Source organism: Nycticebus coucang, chromosome 7, assembly GCF_027406575.1.
Source record: "Nycticebus coucang isolate mNycCou1 chromosome 7, mNycCou1.pri, whole genome shotgun sequence".
Lineage (NCBI taxonomy): Eukaryota > Metazoa > Chordata > Mammalia > Primates > Lorisidae > Nycticebus > Nycticebus coucang.
This window is the reverse complement of record NC_069786.1, coordinates 126,770,849-126,789,977: the sequence shown is the minus strand read 5'-3', so window position 1 is coordinate 126,789,977 and position 19,129 is coordinate 126,770,849. Positions and strand designations below refer to the sequence as shown.

At 36.5% G+C, this 19,129-nt stretch overlaps 1 protein-coding gene across 22 annotated transcripts in view; it reads left to right on the top strand.

The window, feature by feature from the left end:
• Window positions 1-19,129, top strand: part of TRIP12 (thyroid hormone receptor interactor 12) — a 147,880-nt gene that overhangs the window by 78,204 nt on the left and 50,547 nt on the right. For all 22 annotated transcript variants that reach the window (XM_053596386.1, XM_053596385.1, XM_053596400.1 and 19 more), the window contains 6 exons: window positions 3,887-3,970; window positions 5,374-5,469; window positions 15,155-15,303; window positions 18,035-18,070; window positions 18,154-18,249; window positions 19,007-19,099. In XM_053596386.1, the coding sequence (XP_053452361.1) occupies window positions 3,887-3,970; window positions 5,374-5,469; window positions 15,155-15,303; window positions 18,035-18,070; window positions 18,154-18,249; window positions 19,007-19,099 (554 nt within the window). The remainder of the gene's footprint in view (window positions 1-3,886; window positions 3,971-5,373; window positions 5,470-15,154; window positions 15,304-18,034; window positions 18,071-18,153; window positions 18,250-19,006; window positions 19,100-19,129) is intronic.

The following is a 19,129-nucleotide window of genomic DNA, read 5'->3' as shown; positions in this document are numbered from 1 at the left end:
CGCCCACCACAACACCCAGCTGTTTTTTGATTGTAGTTGTCATTGTTGCTTGGTGGGCTCAGGCCGGATTCAAACCCCCCAGCTCCAGTGTATGTGGCTGGCACCCTAGCCACTTGAGCTACAGGCACCAAGCCAGTCTTGCTCCATCTTGAGGCAAATTTGCCCTATCACCTTAACTTTGCCAGCATTGTTTTTTTTTTTTTTTCTTTGAGACAGAGTCTCACTTTGTCACCTTTAGAATAGGGTGCGGTGGCATCACAGCTCACAGCAGCCTCCAACTCTTGGGCTTAAGCCTTTCTCTTGCCTCAGCCTCACAAGTAGCTAGGGCTACAGGCGCCTGCCACATTGCCTAGCTAATTTTTTTTTTTTTTTTTTTTTGTTGTTGTTGTTGTAGTTGTCACTGTTTAGCAGGCCCAGGCCAGGTTAGAATCTGCCAGTCTGGGTGTATGTGGTAGGCCCTAGTATGTATGTAGGCACCCTAATAGGTATAGGTGTATGTGATGGGCTCCAGTCACTGAGCTACTGGTGCCAAGCCGCCAGCATTGTTAACATTTAGAAAAGTTAGTGAGGATGTCCCTGCTGGATTATTCTGTAGTATGATATAATATGGAGCCTTAAATTCTCTTCAAGCCTTACCATATTAGCTCTTCGTTAAGAAATGCTAGTCTTTGAAATTGAAAGATGTGTTTGCTGCATCGTCCCAAGAGCCAAATACAGACTACTGTGCATTTTTAGTTTGGGATTTAATCATAGCTATGCAGCCCTTTGTAGTGTTGATGAACTCTTGCAAAAATATTAGAGATGCTAAAATAGGGAATCAAGTGGTCTTTCTTATACTTGCAAAATAATAGAATGACAAGGAAAAATAGGCCAAGTTCTGACACCTATGTTTTCATTGAGAATATTTATAATTTCACAACAAACGATCAGGGTTCAATGGTAAAAAGAAAGTAACCCAGTTATGTAGACTTTTGTTTAATACTACTGTAAATTATATTGCTACTATATTACAATATTCTAGTGCTGATATTGAAGCATAAGTACTTGGTTAATAACCGTCTTCTGGCCTTTAGTGTTTTTGTAATACTTCAACAAAACAATCTTCATATTGTTTCCGGTGAACAGTATGCATCTGGTAAACTTTTACCAGTTCCTGGCAAGTAATATCTAACTATATGAGCTTTCTAACTTAAAAAGAAATTTTTTTTAGTCTCTTTTAACAAGCCTATACTTTCCCTTGGAGCTTTTTAATATTTTATCTTTGCTTTCTGTGTAAGACATTTCACATCAGTTAAAGTATAAAAACTTGACACTCAATAACAGAATTTCTGCATTCTGATTTAAACATTTTCCCCATTGTTTTCACTGAAATATATATTATAAGCTAAACAGGAGACATATCTGTTTTAAAAAATTTATACTACTGGACATCTTACACTGAAGTTTGCCTGTTGATAGTATTTTTATATATTTGACTCCGGAAAAACAAATTTTGATACATGTGCCCAGTTGGGCACAAGCAAGGAGATTGATTAAAGAACTTCGTAGTTGACTACCATTGATTTTTACATTTCTTATCTGTATGACTTTAAACAGACAGTTCTCTACTGTTAATTAAATTTAGAGAACATACTTGAAAGCAACTGTAGCGGACAAATGCCTAACACTTGGCTAAAGATCCTTTTCTTTTATATAACTAATATATATTTTATTAGTTAATATAACTTTAATATATTTATATAATATATTTAATATGACTTTTCTTTAAGTACAACTAATTTCTGGCAAAACCAGCACCCCATTTTCATTAAAAATCAGTCCCTTGTGCCTGCTCGTAATGGTTCTGTGGCTCCCTAAAGATCAGGACTCCCCTGTAATAGAACGTCAGCAGCTCTTTGTCGTGTGCTTTTAATAGGTTTTATGTCTTGTTTAATTAATGGCTTTGTGGTGATGTAATTTGAGATATTCATTGCAAACTTTATACATAAGGTAGAAATCTATGGTTTTAGAGCTGTAGAGCATTTTAAAATAAAATCATTTAGATACTGTGATAACTCAAACCAGCATTACCTTAACTAAGTGAGGTTTTGGTTTATTTATTTATCTATTTATTTTGAGACAGAGTCTCACCATTCACCCTTAGTAGGGTGCTGTGGCGTCACAGCTCACAGCAACCTCAAACTCCTGAGCTTAAAAGTTAAAGAGCCTTTTTTTGTGGGGGGAGGTTAACAGGGTTTCTGAATAATTTGAAGAAATAATTGTATTTATTTCTGTTCAAGAATATGTTAGAGTTGTATAGCTCTTAAGGTAAAAATCTGTGAAACCTGACTGCTTGAGTTCAAATCTTTTGATCCATTGCTAGCTCTCTGACCTTGGGCAAGTACAAAAGTTACAAAGCCTCAGTTTCCTCAGGTACATGATGAAGCTTATAACTCTTTGTTAAGTCATAAGGAAACTTACAGACAATGGCTGCATATAGTAAGCATTTGATAAATGCTACCTATAAGTAGCATTGTAGTGTGAAGTTATGGGTTAATTTATTTATTTTCACCAAAAGAACAGATTTGGCCAAACCTTGATACCCTTTAACATTAGCATTTCTGGTTAATGTGTAGTTCTAATTCTAAACCTTAGAGATGGTGATTGCCAACATTTTTTGTAAAAGGCCTGATAGTAAATTCTTTATGGGGTTTCTGTTGCAAGTACTCAATTCTATGGTGGTAACGCTGAAGCAGCTGTGGACAAGATGTAAATGAATAAGTACAGCCATGTTCTAATGAAATACTATTTATAAAACCATGTAGTATACTGGATTTGGCTTTTGGGCCATAATTTGCTAACCCTAAAATCATAGATTGTTAGAAGAATTTTCTAAAACTCCCAGTAAAGTTATGGAAAATACTTAATGGTGTGTGATGAAAAGTATTGGAAAATGCAGAGTTGATGGCTGTGTTAGCATCTCTTCTTCAGAGAAGATTTTATATTCACATTATTCACATGCCTCTTTAATAGTACTGACAGAAATATACTTCCTGGTTTGCATTCTGTCATCTGTGGAGTATACAGGGTGTAGGGTATTGTGGATTACGTCATCATACGTAGATCTGTTGTCTTTGTGGATAAAAAAAAGTACTTTAGAATTCAATAGACACTTAGAGGCAAAAAACCCTAGTTTTACAGGAAAATATTTTCACCTCCTATTCAAATTCATAATACTTCCATTAGCTTAGACTTTTTTTGTTCAGGATAACATTTTGGGGTTGTAATGTCCTCTTTATTCTACAGTACTTTTGCATCTTATTGCCCTCTCTTTCATACTTGAGCAACATTTTGCCATCATCTATTAGTTGTAATATCTTTTTGTGCTCTTGAAATGAGAGAAACCAGATATAAGTGATTGTATCAAGTGCAAAGTCCAGGAGTAAAGCAGACTTAGAAGGCACACATCAACATAGAACATTTCCTCAAATGTCAATTTTGTTTGTGATTATTTTTGTGACTAATTTTCTGTCTAATAAATATTACAGTGGTTTTAGCCATATTGTCTTTATTGACCTTGGGTAGAGGAGTTCAGGACAAGAACTTCATTCAAGAGCACTTTCAAAGGCCTAAGAAATTTGTCAAAAGCCATGTATGAGTGAAATCCAAAAGTTGTGTTTGCTGTTTAATACTAAAGTGGTTGAGCTATCCTTTTGCTTCTGAAAGCTACAGGATGAAGTCTAGAAGAGCAGCTGAGCATGTTTAATTGTCTGTATTTGTTGTGGTCCACAAAACTTTGATTTTTCTTTCTTAAGATAAGCCAGATATAATGAGTTTAAGTGCTCATCTCCTAACCCTCACCTTCTACATCCCCCTGCCCCTCCACCCCCCCATCCCTCACCCCCAGCCTCTAGTTCTGTTGCAGGGGCTGTTGGCATGACCACCTCTGGGGAGAGTGAATCAGATGATTCTGAGATGGGACGATTACAAGGTAAAGACAGCTATGGAGCCTATAAGAAAAAATTATGGTGGGCTGCCTGTTACTACAGTTCTTCATTGAGATTAATTCAAATAAATTCATTTGAACATAATCTATCAGTGTCTATACCTCCAGACTTCTTTTTCTTTATGGCAATTTGATGACTTAGAATTAGAAGATGAGCTCTCTTTCTCTTCACTGTTACTATTTTAACTAGACAGAGCTTTACATAGCCTTTGTTTTAAAATTTTTTCTTTATTGTTGTTACATGTGCAGTTGATTTTAGTAATAAATTAAGAAATAGGGATAGCTTAATACATTGTTCTCTAGTGCCTGATAATAGGAATGCATCTAGTAAGGTGTTTTTTGGCCATGTTCTTTGTCTTTTTGTTTAACTCTTTCAAACTTTAGATTTTTCAGTGCTGTAAATACTTTTATAAAAAGCAGCCTTATATTGTAGATGTAATCTTTACAAATGGCGGGAGATATATTTTTATTTCAGATTACTGGTTAATAGATCTCCAGTGCAAGGCTTATCAGCAGTAAGTCAGTTTCAGATAGCTCTTAAGTTCTTGGGAGAACTTACTACCTTTTCTTTTTCGACTAGGACTTTTATGAACACATAGTTTTTCTCACTTTCTGGAACTGATTAAAACACTGTTACTGACAAAAAAAAAATTGTATATTAAACTGATTAAAAATGTACCATTTTCATATGTTTGTAGAGGGTTTCATGATCAATATCTAATTGAGAAATGATGTCAGAGAGAAAACAGGACCAAGGCATTTACTATAATAATCTCTTCAAAATATATATTTACCCTGAGCATTTCTTTTTCTTTCTTTCTTTTTTTTTTTTTTTTTTTGTTTGAGACAGTGTCTCACTTTTTTTGTCCCATAGAGTGCTAGGCATCATAGCTCACAGCATCCTCATACTCTGGGGCTCAAGTGATCCTGTTGCCTCAGCTTCCCTCGTTAGTCGTGACTATAGGCACCCACAAGGCCAGGCTGGATTTTCTATTTTTGGTAGAGACAGGGGTCTCATTCTTGCTTAGGCTGGTCTTGAACTCCTAAGCTCAAGCAGTCTACCTGAAGCCTCGTCCTCCTAGGATTACAGGTGTGAGCCACTGGGCCCAGCCAACCTTGAGCTTTTCTTGGGCTATTTACATAGCCCCATTTGATTATTTCTCTTTAAATCATACTTGGAGCTAGCACATGTATATTTTAATTTATATTAATTACATTAATACATTAGGGTGTTCTTAAAAGTTTAATGTAGCTTAAAGTTCAGAATGGAAAGTAATAATTGGCTAAGTCAATTAATTGAGATGAATCAGTTGCTTAACTTTTTTTTAGATAGCATCAGTTGTATTAAATCAACTCAACTCTTCCCCCTGCCCTTCTTTTCTCTTTAGCTCTGTTAGAGGCCAGGGGTCTTCCTCCTCACCTGTTTGGTCCTCTTGGTCCTCGGATGTCACAACTTTTCCATAGAACAATTGGAAGCGGAGCTAGTAAGTGAATACTTTAAAATTTTTCCTTCTTTAAAATCCCTCAATAATTAGTTAACTGCTATTTTTCCTGATTGTCTATTGATGTACCCGTTAGGAAGTTTTCACAAACTTCCACTTATTTTTAAAAATAGGGCTTGTGCACATTCTTGCCTTAGATATACAACAGCTGTAAGATTTTCTTCTGTGCTTTTATTTTTGATTACTGAGTTGGATTTATTAGAAAACCGTTCAGATTTTATCACAAGATTTTTTTTTTTTTTTTTTTTTTGTAGAGACAGAGTCTCACTTTATGGCCCTCCGTAGAGTGCCGTGGCCTCACACAGCTCACAGCAACCTCCAACTCCTGGGCTTAAGCGATTCTCTTGCCTCAGCCTCCTGAGTAGCTGGGACTACAGGCGCCCGCCACAACGCCCGGCTATTTTTTGGTTGCAGTTTGGCCGGGGCCGGGTTTGAACCCACCACCCTCGGTATATGGGGCCGGCGCCTTACCCACTGAGCCACAGGCGCCAACTATGGAAGAGTAAAAGAATCTCAGATGATTACAATGACAATTATGGCATCGGATTGCAAGTTTTGCATAGATTTGAATCTTGAGGTTTTTTTTTTGTAGAGACAGAGTCTCACTGTACCACCCTCTGGTAGAGTGCCCTGGTGTCACACGGCTCACAGCAACCTCTAATTCTTGGGCTTACGCAATTCTCTTGCCTCAGCTTCCCGAGCAGCTGGGACTACAGGCGCCCGCCACAACGCCCGGCTATTTTTTTTGTTGCAGTTCGGCGGGGCTGGGTTTGAACCCGCCACCCTCAGCATATGGGGCCGGCACCTTACCGACTGAGCCACAGGCGCTGGCCCGAATCTTGAGTTTTTTAACCTGTATTTGAGTTTTTTAACCTGTATGAGTTTGACAGGAAAGATTTTTCTAAGCAGATTTAGCAGTCATTAGACTCACTGTCAAATTAATTATTACAACCAAGAAATCATATAATGTTTGATACAGTAGTGTTTCTTGAGGTCTTAATTTATAACTAAATATAACTTCCATATAATTACATATTCAGTCAGCTTCTGTGTGATACAGAATATTATCTTTAGCTTCCTTAAAGTTTACATTTAAACATTTTTGTAACTTCATGTTTCCATTGTATCAGTAGGCTATTTGTAGACTTCAGTCTCATTTAATTTATATTTCTAAAGTATTATTGAAGCCTGCTATCTCTAACCTTACTAATGTGTGCTTATATAATTTGCCATAAAATGTTTCAAGTGTTTTGTTTTTTTTTTCTTAAAAGTAATGCAGCTTGTGTATATGTGCTCACATAAATGTACTTTTGAAGTCCTTTCAAGTTTCTGGCCTTAGTGTTTGGCAAGGAAGGAAATTTAAGAAGCAGCTAGAAGTTTTGTTTTTGTTTTGCTTTTGCTGCCCTGACTCCTCTCATGCAACATTCCTTGATGAAACATTTTTATTAACTCTTGAATGTGGATATTTATTTAATGTCATTTCTAAGTGCTGAGAATGTATTAAATCAGAAGAAAGATAAGCAGAGTTGTTTTCCACATTGTTTCCATGCTAAAGAGGGACTCTGGCAACAAACAAGATAATTATTATATAAAATTTCAGGTATTGTCAGTGCAATGAAGGAAAATAAAGCAGAGTAAGGATGTAGGTTGTTTGATGGCGTGATGTAGATAATAAGTGGATTAGAGAAACCTCAAAGGCGTAGTGATTTTGCTAAGAGACCTGAGTGAAGTGAGGAAGTAAGAATACATGAAACACTAGAGGTGGGAGTGAATTGGGCAAGGTTCAGAAACAGACAGCAAGAAAGGCCTATGGAAAGACTGAAGGGAATTGTAAAACATGGAATATGAGAGTTGAAGGCATGAAGGCATTTGCCAACTTATGGGGGAACCTTGGCAGGTTAGCAACCATTTAAAAGAGTTTAAAGACAAGGAATGATGTAATCTTCATTATAAAAAAGGTCAAACAGGTAAAAGTAGGGACTGTAGTAGTCTAATAACCCCTGTGAACCCATGAGCAGTTATCAGTTCCCACAGCAACTATAGCTTCATTTATATCCTCAGCCATTCTCCCCATTACCAAGATTATTTTTAAACCAATCCTAGGCATCATTTCATCTCTACACATTTGAATTTATAACTATAAAAATAAGCATTCAGGGTGGTGTCTGTGGCTCAGTGAGTAGGGTGCCGGCCCCATATACCGAGGGTGGTGGTTTCAAACTCAGCCTCCTGAGTAGCTGGGACCACCGGGTATTGTGGTGGGCGCTTGTGGTTCCAGCTACTCAGGAGGCTGAGGCAAGAGAATTGCCTAAGCCTAAGAGCTTGGAGGTTAGGTTGCTGTGAGCTGTGACTCCATAGCACTCTACCGAGGGTGACAAAGTAAGACTCTGTCTTTAAAAAAAAAGCATTCATATTTTAAATTCTAAGATAATTATGGTTATATTAAGAACAATCTTTACTATTACAAAATATCTGTTCAGAGTTCAAGTGTTTCTTTTTCTAAATACATTTTTAAAATTTGTTTTTTTGAATCAGGATCAAAATGTGATCTGTACATTGCAGTATTTTCTTAAAAGAGAAATTTGATTTTTTTATTTTATTACTTTATATATTTCTGGAAAGATAACTGGGAAGAGAAGTTTACATGAGGATACCTAAGGTATTGACATTAAAACATTTCAAAACCATATTTAGGATTGACCTTTACACACAAAATTAATATAAACCATGGAATAGAACCAGAGTAGAAAAGAAGCCACACGTCTTTGTTCCTATAACCCAGCTTTACCAGTGCCTACTTTGTATTCAATCTTATTTTCCCTCACCCACATCCTTCCTCCCATGTAAGTTAAAAATGAATCCCACACATTATAGTCATGTTCTACACGGTGACATTTTGTTTAATGACAGACTCTACATACTACATGCATTGTTAGTTCTGTAAGATTACAGTGGACCTGAAAAATTCCTATCAGCTAATGATATACACAGTGCACACTATTTAATACTTGATAATGATAATAAATAACTATATTACTAGTTTATAAGTTTTCTATACTTTTTATCATTTAGCATGTTCTTCCTCTACTTGAGAAAAAATGTTAATAACCACACAACAGCCTCCCACAGGTCCTTCAGGAGCTATTCTAGAAGAAGGCAATGTTATTGTAGGAGATGATAGTTGTGTGCTTGTTATTGCCCCTGAATACCTTTCCTGTGGGGCAAGATGTGAATGTGGAAGACAGTAATAGGCCTGGGCTAATGTATGTATTTTTGTCTCAGTTTTTAACAAAGTAGTCTAAATGAAAATCTTTTTGTATAGCTGTACAATGTAAATATTTCAAGCTAAGTATTACAACAAAAGAGTCAAAGTTAAAACATAAAAATGTTAAACTGAAGTTAATTTATTGCTGGAGAAAGACTAAGATTTTTTATATAAATTTAATGTACCTAAATGATAAAATATCTTCAGATCTACAGCAATGTAATGTCTTGGGCCTTTATATTCACTCACCACTTAATTCAGTGACTCACCCAGAGCGTTTTAGATTTATTTTATTTATTTATTTTTTTAGACAGAGTCTCGCTTGGTTACCCTTGATAGAGTGCCGTGGCATCTTAAGCTCACAACAGCCTCAAACTCTGGGCTCAAACAGTCCTCTTGCCTCAGCCTCCCATGTAGCTGGGACTTTAGTCACCCACCACAATGCCTGACTATTTTTAGAGACAGCATCTCGTGCTAGCTCAGGCTGGTCTTGAATTCATGAGCTCAAGCAGTCCACCTACCTTGGCCTCCCAGAGTGCTGGGGTTGTAGGATGAGCCACCACACCTGGATCTTAAAATCTTTTATACTATCTTACTGTATTTAATAATAGCCTGCCTATTTAGTATAACAACATGTTGTTCAGGTTTTTAGCCTGTGACTCTATCATCTAGCCTAGGTATATGACAAGCTTGCCAATCTACGTTTGTGTAAGTATAAACTATGACATTCACACAACAGCAAAATCTAGTGTTGTATTAATCAAAATGTATTCTGTCTTTCAGCAATGCATCACTGTAATTTTATCTGTAAACATTTCATCGGGTAGCTGAAGATAATGCCTCCTTAAACACACACAATTATTATTATTACACTTAAAAAATAAGCCAGAGATTCTTTTTTTTTTTTTTTTTTTTTTATTTTTTTGGCCAGGGCTGGGTTTGCACCTACCACCTCCGGCATACGGGACCAGCGCCCTACTCCTTGAGCCACAGGCACCACCCAAGCCAGAGATTCTTTAATAATAGATATCCAGTGTCAAATTTCTATTGTCTCTAATTTCTTTTTTTTTTTTTTATTTATTATTTGAAATTGGTGAAAGCTAAGGTAATGGTCCCTCAAATTAATGAATATACAGAGATGTAGGTTTAAAGAAGTTGAAAAATGTAAACCTTAATCTCTAAAGAAATGATTATTCAATTCTTTTTTTTTTTTTTTAATTTATTTATTTTTATTGTTTGTTTTTTGTTTTTTTGGCCGGGGCTGGGTTTGAACCCGCCACCTCCAGCATATGGGACCAGCGCCCTACTCCTTGAGCCACAGGCGCCGCCCAATTTATTTTTATTGTTAAATCATAGCTGTGTACATTAGTGCAATCAAGGGGTACAATGTGCGGGTTTCATATACAATCTGAAATATTCTCATCAAACTGTTCAACGTAGCTACCTTCATGGCATTTTCTTAGTTACTATACGTAGGCATTTGTATTTTGCATTTAGTAAGTTTCGCCTGTACCTATTCTAAGATGCACCGGAGATGTGGCCCCACCCATTATCCTCCTTCCACCAAAACCTCCCCCCTCCCTTCCCCTTCCTTGTCTCTGATTTCTTAAGTGTATTTCTCATAAACTGGTAGTTAGATATAGGGACTTTTTCAGATCTGAGTTTGATTTTTTTTTTTTTTTCTTCATGAGGAAAGACTAGGTGTATTAAAAAATATGTTCTTCTGTTAGAAAGTACATGATAGCTGATTGTGTCTTAATGAGCAGTTGGGACTCAGTGCCTTTCTTGGTAACAGGTAATACATGATGGTAGTACTTTAGGTCTAATACTTTTCATTTATGAGAAGTAAAAAGTAGCTTAGTAATGATACATAAAGAATATCTTCCCCTTCTACTGTGTTACCTTACAATATGAAAAATTAATTTTCCGTTTTTATTTAGAAGTTTATTTTATTTATCTTTTTTTTTTTTTGAGACAGTATTGCTGTGTTGCCCTCAGTAGAGTGCCATGGCATCACAGCTCACAGCAACCTCAAACTTACAGGCCGAAGTGATTGTCTTGCCTCAGCCTCCTAGTAGGTGGTACTACAGGGGTCTTCCACAATGCCTAGCTATTTTTTGGTTGCAGTTGTCACTGTTGTTACTGTTTTAACCGGGCCGGGCTCAAACCCACCTTGGTGTATTTGGCTGATGCCCTAACCAGTGAGCTATGGGTTTCCAAGTTATCATGGCTAGTTTTATTGAGAAAGCTTAAAATGTATTTGACATATTTTTTGGTTCTTGGGATATTTCTTACTTTGTGCTCAAATTTTTGTATACTAAAGCTGTTTGAATTAATTTTTCTCTCCTTGCCACTAAGTTGGTTTGGTTCGTTTGTTTCATTTAGCTTTTGATTTTTAGGGATTGCTTTTTAAGGTTTAGTTTTTATGATTATATAGTATTTACATGGTTTTAAATGTCAAGTCTATGAACAAGGTAGAAAATCCTTACCTTGTTTTGCTTTCTCTTTTCCCTGTTTCCTTCTCTTCCATAAATAACCTTTTAAAGTTTTACGACCTGTCCTTCTGTAACCTATTTAAAAAAGCAAAAACAAATTCATACTATCTATATACTACTTTTCTTAGATAAGAGTAGCAAACTCTGTCTACCACACTCAGCTAATTTTCTCTATTTTTGATAGAGATGGGGATCTCACTATGTTGCTTGGGCTGGTCTCCCATACCAGTATTTCTTGAAGGCTCAAAAAATACTCCCACCTTCCCTGTCAAAGTTCTGGGATTATAGGTGTGAGCAGTCATTCCTGGCCTGTACTGTTGTTTTAATTTGTTCTACTTTACATGTGTTACAAACATAAGACATTATTGTTGTCTTAAAACTTCTATTTGCTCACCTATTTTATACCCCTTTGCCAACTCTTAACTTCTTGCTATTTCTTTCTTCTGCTCTTCCTCCAGCCTGAAGAACTGTTTTCATATGGCGCAGGACTAACAGTAGTAATGTCTCTTTGCTTCTGTTTGATTTGCCTTTTTTTTTTTTTTTAAAGGACTCCTCTTTATTTTTTATTTTTTTGTGGTTTTTGGCCGGGGCTGGGTTTGAACCACCACTTCCGGCATATGGGGCCGGTGCCCTACCCCTTTGAGGCACATGTGCTGCCCACCCCCCCTTTTTTTTTTTAATTTCAAAAAATGTACAGGGTATAAATGTTTTCTGTTACATAAATGAAGTCAGGGCTTTTCAGCGTACCCTTCAGAATAGTATATACTTTGTCCCTGATAGGCAGACTCCCCCGCCCCCCCTTTTAGTTTTCATTGTCCATTACACTACTTCATGACTCTGTGTTTAGTTCTCACTTCATAGTGAGAACATGTACTATTTGTTTTCCATTCTTGAGCTACTCCACACAGGATGCATTATTTCATTCTTTTTGTGTCTGGCATATATGCCACATTTTCTTTGCCCATCCACCAGTTGATGGGCACTTGAGTTTCTTTGCAATTGTGAATTGTTCTGCAATAAACATTTGGGTGCACATGTCTTTTTTAATAAAGTGACTTCTTTTCCTTTGGGTAGATAACCCATAGTGGGATTGCTGGATCAAATGTAGGTCTACTTTTAGTTTTTTGAGGACTTTTCATACTCTCTTTCTGTAGGGGTTTTACTAGTTTTCATTCCCACTAAAAGTGTCCTAAGTGTTCCCTTTTCGTTGTATCCACGGCAATATCTTCACCTTTCTTTTTCTTTTCTTTTTATTAAATAAATTTTTCTTTTTATTTTTTTTTTTGAGACAGAGTCTCAAACTATCACCATGGGTAGAGTGCGGTGGTGTCACAGCTCACAGCAACCTCAAACTCTTAGGCTTAAGCGATTCTCTTGACTCATACATTCAGTAGTTGAAGCCAACACCGTATGACCTATAAAGCCCAAAATAATTTCGATATGACCCCTGATAGAAAATGTTTGCCTGCCAATCACTGATCTACAATAAAGTTCCTCATAGTGTGTTCTGTGGTCTCCTGGGAGCAATCCTGAGACTTTTACATGGAATCTGTAAAGTCAAAACTACTAATAACAGTTAATATAAGGGTTTTTTCTTTTCCACTTGGTTGATTTTGAACTGATAGCACAAAAGCAGGGGTGGTAAAATAACCGATAGCTTAACAAGAATCATAGCAGTGGCAACAAATTTGACTAGTTGTCATTATATTCTTCAATGCCATGTACTGCCAGTGAAAATAATCCCACTTTTACTTAAGGATGTGTGTGATGAGACAAAATTAGTTTAATTAGTTTTTGACCCCTAAGGATATGTCTTTTTAATAATCTTTGGTAGCCACATGGGGTGGCTCCTGCCTGTAATCCCAGCAATTTGGGAGCTGAGGTGGGAGGGTTGCTTAAAGTCAGGAGTTCAAGACCAATCTGGCAACATAGGGGGATCCTGTCTCCACAGAAAATTTCAAAAATTAACTGGGTGTGGTGTCCTAGCTTTTCAGGTGGCTGAGGCAGGAGGATCACTGAGCCTATGATTTTGAGGCTGTTTTGAACTATGGTCAACCCCTACTATACTCTAGCCTGGGTGAAAGAATGAAACCTTCCCCTGCCCCATTTTTTTAATCTTTGTGACAAAATAGGGTCCAATTTTTGATGTGCAGTTGACCTTTGAAGAACATGAGTTTGAACTGGGAATGTCCACAGAGAACGTGAGTTTGAACTGGGAATGTCCACATATATGTAAATACAAACAAATAAATATAGCCAGCCTTCCTTACCTGAGAGTTCCCAGGGACGTTAAGTGTCAGGTTTTCCTCTTTCAGGTGGTTATGCTATTAGGACATACTTGATAACCATTTTATCCTTTTAAAGTAAAGTTAGAAGCAACTGAGGATTCCTTTCATTTCACTAGTTACATTCCCTTAAATTTTTTCCTTCCACATTATTTCTTCACAAAAATAATAAATCTGCTATTAATATTGTTGTATTACTTAGTTTAAAATTTTAGAATGGTGTATGTCTGAATTTGACTTTCTTACAGTAGATTTTTGGATGAATTTTTAATTATGGTACATGTAGGTAAGGAGTTATGATTATGGAATATGTTGGACAGTCTTAAATAATAGAGAAAATCTTCCGTGAGTCACCATGTGCTCCTTTGACAATTTTATGTGTCTAGGACTATCACTAAAGCTTAACTGAAATAAAAAAAAACTTTGGTTTTTGAATATATTCCACCTTCATTGATAGTTTCTAAACATACATCCTATTTCTGTGGGATTTCTATACTTAGTGATATGGCAGTGGAACAATCTAGTAACAAGTAGTAACTAGAAAATGTGTAAGTTAATAAAAGGGATTTAAAGTACCATCAAGTATAAGTTTGGTAAGCATTAAGTTGATCATCGTTTCCAGTTGGGGAAGTTCACGGAAGTCCAGTTCATGAAAAATGAATCACATTTGTAAACTTTTGAATGTCTTGTTTTGCTTAGCAAATACTTCTTTTTTTGTGGTAGTTGAGTCTTAGTGGAATTTAATTGTTTGAGTAATGAAATTGAGTTTTTTTTTTTGTTGTTGTTGTTAATGAGCAGAGTCTCACTTTGTCACCCTTGATAGAAGGCTGTGACATCATAGCTCACAGCAACCTCAAACTCTTGGGCTCAAGTGATTCTCTTGCCTCAGCTTCCTGAATAGCTGGGACTGCAGGCACCTGCCACAATGTCCGGTTAATTTTAGAGAAGGGGTATCGCTCTTGCTCAAGGTGGTCTTCAACTTGTAAGCTCAGGCAATCTACTGCACCCAGCCTAGAATTGAGTCTTAAAAGTAGTAATGCTCCAATAGCCACCATTTGTGCATGATAGAAAGTAGATGTAAGAGCCAAATAGTTTTGCTGCTGTAATAGGATATTTTAATTCTTTGAACTCTCTTATGTTAGGTGCACTGTTCTACTATTTGTTTTTATTTTTTTTTTCCTTTTTCACCATTACTAGAATTCCATTTACTTAGGTGTAGGTATTTAGTTAGAGGTGTATAACATTTTCTTTGAAGTCTGGGTATCATAAGTTTTTCTTGTTACGGAAAGCTTTTGCTCACTTTGTATATTTCTTTAAAAATAAATATGTTAAACTATGTTATATTTGTGTTGTGGCTATTATTTTTTGTTTTTGTTACTAAAAACCAGTCAACTTCTCTCAGACAGACCAAAATATGTAAGTAACTGTAAGATCAAGTTAATGCAGAGCAGATACAACTGATTAAATTCTGCCCTGACTACGTCTGCCCTGAATATGACTTAGCCTTTAACTGGAATCTAAGGAAGTTCGTCATTACCAGTTGTTATCATTTAGAACCACACCTTATACCTAGTAATAATTTTCTTAAATGTTTAAAAATAACGATTTCTTTCTCTCTGAAGGTTCTAAGGCCCAGCAGCTACTGCAAGGACTACAAGCCAGTGATGAAAGTCAGCAGCTTCAAGCAGTTATTGAAATGTGTCAGTTATTGGTCATGGGAAACGAGGAGACACTGGGAGGGTTTCCTGTCAAGAGTGTTGTTCCGGCTTTGGTAAGCATAGAGTTGCCCCCTCTTCTTATCTCAGTTGCCCTCTAAGTGCTGCTGATTTTTTTACTGAATGTATGATTATCCTTATTGTGAATTTTGAAACCTGATAGAACTAAGAGGACGACATGACTGGTGCTTTTATTTTATGCTTATAGACATTGTGAAATGATCGCTAATGATGAGTTAGTAAATTTTCTAAACTGCTTTTGTTTGGTTTTGTGATAGAGTCTCACTCTGCTGCCCAGACTAGAGTGCCATGGCATCATAGCTTATAGCAACCTCAAACCCCTTGGTCCAAGTGATCTTGCATCATCCTCCAAGTGGCTGGAACTACAGTCCCTGCCACAACACCCACCTAATTTTTTTTTTTTTTTTTTTGTCATTTTTTAGTAAAGGAGTCCTTGCTCTGGCTCAGGTAGGTCTGGAACCCCTGAGCTCAAGCGATCCTTCTACCTGGACTTCCCAGAGGGCTAGGATTACAGGCGTGAGCCACAGTGCTTGACCCTTCTAAACTGGTTTTTGATGCACAGTGATCTGTTGCCCTGGGTAGAGTGCTGTGGAGTCATCATAGCTCACTGCAATTGCAAACTGGGTTCAAGTGATCCTCTCATCTCTGCCTTTCAAATAGCTGGGATTACAGACGTGTGTCACCACAACCAGTTAGTTTTTCTATTTTTAGTAGAGACGAGGTCTTACTCTTGTTCAGCCTGGTCCCAAACTCCTGAGCTCAAGCAATCCACCTACTTTGGCCTCCCATAGTGCTAGGATACAGGCGTGAGCCACTGTGCCTGACCAGTCATCTGGTTTTTGACACTTAAAAGATGAGGTCTAAGTCGTTCACCTCAACAATAATACCTTGGCTCTTAAAATGTAAAATGTGCATGTTTCTCATTCAACCTCCTGAATCCATGGGGCAGTATTAAGAAGCGGCACAGGTGGCGCCCATAGTGCAGTGGGTAGGGCGCCAGACACATACACTGAGGCTGGCAGGTTCAAGCCCAGGCCAGATAAAACAACAATGACAAGTGCAACACCAACAACAACAACAACAAAAATAGCCAAGCATTGTGGTGGGCATCTGTAGTCCCAGCTGCTTGGGAGGGTGAGGCATGATAATCGCTTAAGCTGAAGAATTTGAGGTTGCTGTGAGCTGTGATGTGACAGCACTCTACCCAGGGTGACACACTGTGTCTCAAAAAAAAAAAAAAAAATAGTAAGTTTGTATTTTACTTTCTGAATATTCATGACAGCAATATTAGCTTTTATTCTTTGATTTTGCTTTGTGTAATATCTATTCTCAGGCCACTGATTTGTTTGATAGCTGGCTTCTGCACCTGAATTTAACATTTTTGATTTTTGTTGTTTTTTAAAAAATAAATAAAGGACTGGTCTTACCTTATTCTACTTACAGTTAAAATACAGTTTTTTTCAATTAAATAAGGAACCCAGTAAGGCTAGGGAAAAATGTTGACACTTAATCCAGTTTGTCTAACTTAACGGTTAACTAACCATTGATGAGATTTAAATACTTAATTTTCTTGGACAGGCCAACAATGGCTGTTGTTAATGAGTCATCCAGATTTGCCTTTTATCACAAGTGAATACTGTTGATATATGGTCATCACAGTACACTTACATAATCATAAATGGCCACTTTTTTGTGGAAAGGGAATCTGTTCACATCAGTTCTTTGCAAATGTTGTTTTACATGGTTCACTCTGTCTTAGGAATTGGGGAGCTTAGTACCTTTCCTATTAAGGTAACACTCCTTTCAAATTCAACTGTTTTAAGTGGTTGATTATATGTGATTCAAGATGGAGTTTTATCTGACCCTAAAGTATAGTATATGTATGTATGTTTGTTTAACAAAAAATAGGTCTCAAGAGTTCTGATGATATGTAGATATACTTCCCTGGTATAATTCACTCATATTAAATCAGTATTGCATTAGAATATCTGGTGGTTTTTATAATAGTTATACATTTAATTAAAGGATACTTTACAGCTTAAATTCAGTGCATTAAAAATTTTTCATTCAACTTGAAGACACTGAATGACTGCCTTCCCTTTTAAGGAGGAAATTTCTTTGCAGGCTCTGCTGCTTCGGGAGGATGGAGTATACAAACCTAGCAGTTTTGTATCTCTTCATTAGAGAAACTGACTGAAATCTGTTTAAGGTTTTTCCTCAAGAAAAACTAAAATCACAGAGTTAGACTCAGTCATGCATATGTGGAATAATTGTATTTAGCTTTTAATTACTGTATAATTAGTTTCTGATATGATCGATCTTGTGTTTTAAGTTCTGTGTTACTGTATTATTTTCCAACTGGTTAAATAGTGCTTTTAAAGAAGCTCATTCACCAGAGTTTAAGCTGTGTTAATCAACAAATGTCAATGCATTGCTGCTCATTTATGTGGCCAGTACTTTTTGATATGAAGAAGTTCTCAGTGATATGTTAAAGGCTCCTAAAGGAGTGTTAGAGGTACCATGGGAGTTGATTAGAAGCAACAAGAAGGCTTTTGTTTTGACCTTGATTGTGAGGTTGATGGCTATCTAGCAAGCCATGAGGAATGCCATCCTAAGTCTAATCATTTCTTGTATATGCATGTTAGGTTTTATCTTTTGTGATAAAAGTCTTGAATGATACTTTACATTTCATTTGAAATGGAAGAAAAATTACTAGGTTTTTTCTCTAGGAATATAGCTTCTAATACTTTGTCATCTTTTTAACAGATAACGTTACTGCAGATGGAGCATAATTTCGATATTGTAAGTATAGACTGTATTCTTTATAACACTGTATATACATTTAAATTTTGGGTTTTTATTGAGTAAAATCCGTTCTTTTCCAGATGAACCATGCTTGTCGAGCCTTAACATACATGATGGAAGCCCTTCCCCGATCATCTGCTGTTGTAGTTGATGCTATCCCTGTCTTTTTAGAAAAGGTAATCCTACTTTTGTCCAACTTACTTTTCCCCAGCTTGTTCAAAAGCAGGCATAGAGGTTCATTCAAGTTTAAAACTCTTAAATTTCAGCTTCCATTATCTAAAGTATATTTTTTAGCTATGATTCCAGAAAAATGTTTTGTGTTCAGTTAATAGCTCATTTATAAGAATCAGCCCAGCTTTATACTTAATATCATTCAACGAAGAACTTAAAGCACTTGATTGAAAGTAATCTTTATTTCTAGACTACATTGCAATGATGTTGGTAGCTATTTATATACTGATTATATAGCTAAGAGGGCTGAGGCAGACAAAATGCCTTGCTCAAGGTCATAAAGCTGAGTCACTGGTGAAACTTATATGGTTTATGGACCCTTTTCAGTCTTTAAACACATGATAAAATTTGCTTTATCTGATAAACTTGGAATATGGCATTAAAATTTAAAACCTGTTTTTTAAAATTTGTTACAAAACAGCACATTTATCTTAAATGTGAAGATTTAAAGTTACATTATTGGGTTTTTCTCTATAGAAAATATTTTTCAGTATCTTAAAATAGGGTAAAGTAGTTTGAAGAAAACTTTATTAACCTTATTTTAAAGCTTAGGTTCCTAAGTGACTTATTTCCTATACTGGATTTTATATTAGAAGCAGTAGTTTGATGAAAATCAGAGAAAATACTATATTTAAGTAGAAGGTAAGTTCGTGGAAGAGGACTTTAAATGTTAACCTTAAATTACCTGTTTTATGTCGCCAGCTGCAAGTTATTCAGTGTATTGATGTAGCAGAACAGGCCTTGACTGCCTTGGAGATGTTGTCACGGAGACACAGTAAAGCCATTCTGCAGGCGGTAAGTGTTGTTACCAAGGGAGTATATCTT